At 35.7% G+C, this 5462-nt stretch overlaps 1 protein-coding gene across 1 annotated transcript; it reads right to left on the bottom strand.

Moving 5' to 3' along the window:
• Positions 1 to 211: 211 nt before the first annotated feature.
• On the bottom strand, positions 212 to 5190 carry LOC126697109 (probable protein S-acyltransferase 14). Its single transcript, XM_050393953.1, has 7 exons — positions 4487 to 5190; positions 3915 to 4134; positions 3741 to 3832; positions 3350 to 3473; positions 3182 to 3267; positions 1695 to 1760; positions 212 to 914 (listed from the first exon to the last, which is right to left on the bottom strand). The coding sequence occupies exons 1-7, from the start codon at positions 4694 to 4696 to the stop codon at positions 789 to 791; spliced, it is 924 nt and encodes a 307-aa protein (XP_050249910.1). The 5' UTR covers positions 4697 to 5190; the 3' UTR covers positions 212 to 788.
• Between the last annotated feature and the right edge of the window lie 272 nt (positions 5191 to 5462).

Raw genomic sequence — 5462 nt, 5'->3', positions numbered from 1 at the left:
TATCAATCTTGTCGAAACCATCCTTTACTTACTATATGGTTGAGTACTAGATCAAGTTGACTTATTCGAAACCATCCTTTGTTCTTTTCAGGAAACTGTAACAAACATTCACCAATAATGACAATATCATCTTTAAAAAAAAAAAAAAAAAAAAAAAAAAAAAAAAAAAAAAAAAAAAAAAAAACGTCTCATTAAGCTCGATGCAAGTTGCTCAGTATGAATGCCATCAAAATACATTTCTGCCAGTGTCCACACATTTGAAAGAACTTATAGAGGATAACACATGGGTGTAAACGGCACAATCTTCATGCCATTAGCAACATCCATATATCAAAGAATAAAGGAAGCATAAATATGGTATGAAATTAGATATTTCACAAGAATGTATAACTGACAAGCATACACTGGAACGGCCATCTCTAACATGTGTTGAAGCCACTGACATTGAAAAACTTGCAGCCCTTATCTTTCTGTTCCCAAACTTCCCAAAAGATATGATAAAAAACATGAAATAAACAGTATCTAACGTGTTGATGCCACTGACATTGATTCGGCTGTCCATGTGCTTTTCCTTTGATCAGCCCCCTTGATACACCTCTTTTCCTCTCCTCTCTCTTTACCCCCTTTGTTACACTACAACAAGATGCCCGTGGGATTGAATGTGTTAGGAGCCCAATTAGTTGTAAGCTGTCCAATTAATTAAGATGTTAAGGAACAGTTCGGGAGGCTGCATATCTATTTTTACAAGGGTGAATAGTGGATTTCTTGAGATACTGCACCAATGTTTCTTAGAACTCCTGGGAATCAAAGTCAGGCTTTGATGGATATTCAAGCCCCTGCAGTGCAGGCATCCGTCGAATATCTTCTTCCGAATAAGAAGGGATGAACCAATATCGTTGGTCTGTCCCAAAAACCTAATACACAAACAGAAAAATGAACGTTTAAGAGTAAAGTCATATGGTTCCTCTTACATCAAAGAATAATAAACAAACGCATTAAGAATCATGAGATGCCATGGGTGATAATGGAACAAGAGGTGGTGAAGAAACAGAAGTATCCACATCCATCATCCTCAAATTTTGGAAGCCGGGTCCAAGATTAAGTTCTTACCATTAATTTCAAATTTTGACAGTACTTACCATGCGAGTTCATTATAAAAAAACGCAAGTGTAAAGATGTATGATACGTGACTATCAATACTACACCCCACTCTCCTATTTCTAAAGAAACATATCCTGATGCCATGTAATCACAGATTCATGTCCCGAGGAAAATCATTATCGTGTTTTGCTACAAGTCAATTACGCAAAGATTACATGAATTAGGAGTCTCTAAGAAGTTTGGCCATACTGTCAAAATTTTCCTGCTTTGAGGTTTGTTGTCCTAATCATTTGGCTACTCAATTACTTCAATAACTAATGGGAAATTCCCTTTCTTTTCCCCCTTTTAGAGGGTAGTAAGGCTGTCCTGTTTTTCCATTCATGCGTTCATAATTCATCCCAATATACTTCAGAAATTTCTGGCATTCAAAACATAGTAATTCTAACAAATATAATACATCAATGCTAGCTTTATATTAATTAGAACTGTGAGTTACAACCAAATTTGAGAAGATATCGCCATATAATTTAACAGTTGATTAAGTTTTATGAAGATGTTAAACAGAATGTCAATATGTTGTAAATTGTACCAACCTGTTCAAAATTCCTCTTTCGACCAAGGTCATAGCGCCATTTTGGAGAGGTTTTCTTCTCATATGCCTGATCACATTGCAATAAATCCATTAGCAACACAATACACATCTGCTGCAGCCTCTCCTTAAGGAAGAGCATTGCTTAATAAGGGGCTTCAGAATGGTATCTTAGTACAATTTGTTTTTGATAAGATAATAATTTATTAGAGAGAAGGATTGCTCAAATGCAAGCGCCCTTAAAGAATTACAAATGGACACTCATGAGGTCCAAAAATCAATAATAGAACTATAAAGATACCACCTCCCCCCCCCCCCCCCCCTCCCCCACAACAAAAAATCGATGCACAATATTCAAACATAGATCTCAAATAGCTATTTTTAATATCTTGAATAGATTGCTCTTTATTCTCAAAAGTCCAGCAATTCCTCTATTTATGGTCCACATAATGCAATGCAAAGTAGCTTGCCACACTATCCTGTTATGGTGATGTCCAACAACCCCTCTCCAAATAGTCAACAAATCAATTACCTAGCCTTGCATTACTCAAGGTACCCTAAAAGCCTGAATGCAAAAGACCACAGCTCCCTAGCAATAGTAAAGTGCAACAGCCAGTGCTCTACTTCCCTTACACATTACACATCTATTAACAACCACTGACTTCCATTCAACAAGCTTCTCAAAACAAAAACAAAAAACCTTCTGTCTAACAAGTCTAGATTTCAAAACTGCTATCCAAACAAAAAAAGCTACCTAAAGCGGAACCTTGCTGCCCCAAACACCTTCCCAAGCGAATACAGAAAAAGGTGCACGTCACAAACATAAAGGACCAAACACTGAATTTCACCTTCCCATTTGGATTCCAAAATAAGCAGTTCTCATTTCTTTCTACAACCTATCCAGAGTAAAGCAAATCCATCAGATCATTCTCCCCTTCTAGCTCCCAATCATAGAAATCATTAAGAAATCTAAGGTTCCAACACCCACTTCTACCATCCTCTCCAAACATAATCAACGAATGCACAGATAGTCCTCCACTGCAGTGGAATATAAGTCTACAAACAATATGTGTAAAGATTGATCTCCACACCATACATTATGCCAAAACTGGATTCTCTTGCCATTCCCCACCCTAATAGACACAAAATCAGAAAATCCATTCCAACCAGCCCAAATGCCTTTCCATGAGATAAAACCATGAGGTCTATTCATGATCACCGTAGACCAATCACCCCACTGCTCCCCATATTTAGCCTTCATGACACCATGCCAAAGTTGCTCTTATTCAACAAAGGCCACTCCATGTAATTAAGGTTTTTTCCAAATGCCCACAAGATCACTACTAAATGTGTAACTTTGCTCTAACAGCTTGACTAAGTCCATAGTCTTTTGGCATCTCAAGCAAGTAGCATAAAAGCACAGCCCAATTAAAAAATTAAAAGGGAAAAAGATTGTGTAATGTATCTATAAAGGTAAGGAAAATAAAGCACCTCAATTGTTGTGGTGTTGGCGGACACCAATGATACGTGCATGATCAGAAACCCCAAAACACTCAATGCAAAAGCTAGATTTAGGACTGCAAATAAAGCAAAAACAGTTAAATAGAAATACAGAGAATTAATTAAACAAGTCAGACATACAGGTTACTTAGACCTTACCAAAGGCAAGGAAAGTGGTCGCAAGGGTGCTAGGAGTTCCAGGTATTTCTCCATCACTAAAGAATGCTATAAAATGTGGAAGTAATGACAGTGTTACAAGACTTGTCTCGAGAAACGTGTAGAACTGCATTGACATTTTACAAATGAAAAGTGATCAAATTCATATTTTTGATTATAGTGTCAAGAAAACATGAGTCATGCAGTCGCACAAACAAAATAAACATAACTTCAGATTTGTATTATTATTTTATGAAAATGGCATTTTCCAAAGCTGAGCAAAAACCAATCAATTTTTTTTTTTTTTTATATAGATTTTCCTATTAGTAATTACACATGCACCCAATTAACATCCTGTTGATAATCTTAGGGACTATGGAGTAGAGAAACATACCAAGAAAAGAAGGAAATACTTGTAATTTAATGCCCCCACACAATTAACAACCCACACACAATGATGGTCCATCTTCAACACACATCGCCCACCTGATCAAACAAACCAATTTCACTTCATATGCCATGATAAATACTAAATCATATGAAGAAATTCTATGTAGTAGGGACTCACAAACAGAGCAATGATGACACCGAGGTGGTTTGAGCTGGTTGCACTTCCTACAGAACCGGATTCTCTGATTCGTAGGATCTGCAGGCAAGTTAATGAATTCCGACCCATTCAACGGGTCGGCCTCCCCTCTCTCCTCATCATTAGCAGGCCTCCAATTAGGAGGAACACTACCCGGATCCGTCAAAACAACAGAAAAGTAACTCCATAATAGCATCGCCAACTGCATTAAGCATTACAAAGTTTCCATTTTTAGTGTCGGTTTCTTCCATTTCCATATAGCTATAATCCTAATCAGATACCATTTTTTTTTTTACAACATTCTCATCTCTAACCATAAATGCACTAAAAAAAAAAAATGCCTTCAGATTTAATGACATTCAATTAGCAAATACTATGTAACTTCCTAGAAAGCTAAATTCCATACAAAATATTTCATTTTTGTCAAAACAAATGTTCAATCAAGAAACAATTTTGAAAGCACAAATGTTACAAAACCCATCAACTAAAAAACAAAAAGATTCAAAATTTACAAAAATTGGAAGCTCAATAGTGATCAGTAATTGACGACTCACCAAGCAATGGAACAAGATCAAAATGGAAACAGAAATGAGAGAATCGAGGCCACCATCATACAAAGCAGGGCCATAAGTAGTCAAAACGACAGCGTAGTAGGTGACACCCACCACCCCAAGAACCAAAAGGATCATGATCGAGCCCAGTCCACGCAGAGCCGTACAGAACTTGAACACGTTCCAAGCCATCGTAGCTCCAGATCTATGCATACTCGAACCAAAAACAAAAAGTACAATTCGAAACACAAATAGTACTTTCTTTTTTAGCTTTCCGTGATTTTTTTTTCCTTTTTTCTGTGATTTCCAAAAGCAAAAGGCCGCGATCTACACGCAATCACTGAGCTGGAAATTCGATATGTGCATTTTCCAGAAAAACAGAACAGCAAATTTTAAGGTAGAAAAAAAAAAAAAAATTTAAGGTTGTCTCAACCTTAACTCTACCTGTTTTTTTTTTTTTTTTTGGGTGAATGAATCTAAGGGTTTATGGAGGTTGTTAGGTGAGTTTGAAAATTGGAATCCATGAGTATTATAAAAGAGAGAGAGAGAGAGAACGAAAATTAAGTTTTTATTTATTTATTTATTTTATGTATTATTTTTTTGTTTTGGAATTGAAATGTTGTGGGAATAAGATATTGGATTTGGCCATCTGGGTTTTATTTTAATTGAGATCATACATAGATAAAGTTGGAAATAGAAAGTGTCAGTATTCCAAAATTTCCAACTATGGGATTGGGAATAGTATCAATGTATCATTGTTTGAATAAACTATGGAAATAGGCATCCTTTGTCGTTTCAAGGGAAAAAAAAAAAATATATATATATATATATATATATATATTCATTGGTATTACTTAATAGCAATCTAGAAGGTAGTCTCAAAAAAAAGAAGGTAGTCATTATCTGGCAAGTCAAAAATAAATAATAATAATAAATAGAAACACATGATAGATGAGGTTAGTTTTCTTGTTTGAAATTT

The sequence above is a fragment of the Quercus robur genome, chromosome 8 (genome assembly GCF_932294415.1).
Source record: "Quercus robur chromosome 8, dhQueRobu3.1, whole genome shotgun sequence".
Lineage (NCBI taxonomy): Eukaryota > Viridiplantae > Streptophyta > Magnoliopsida > Fagales > Fagaceae > Quercus > Quercus robur.
This window is presented reverse-complemented; position numbering and strand designations above follow the sequence as displayed.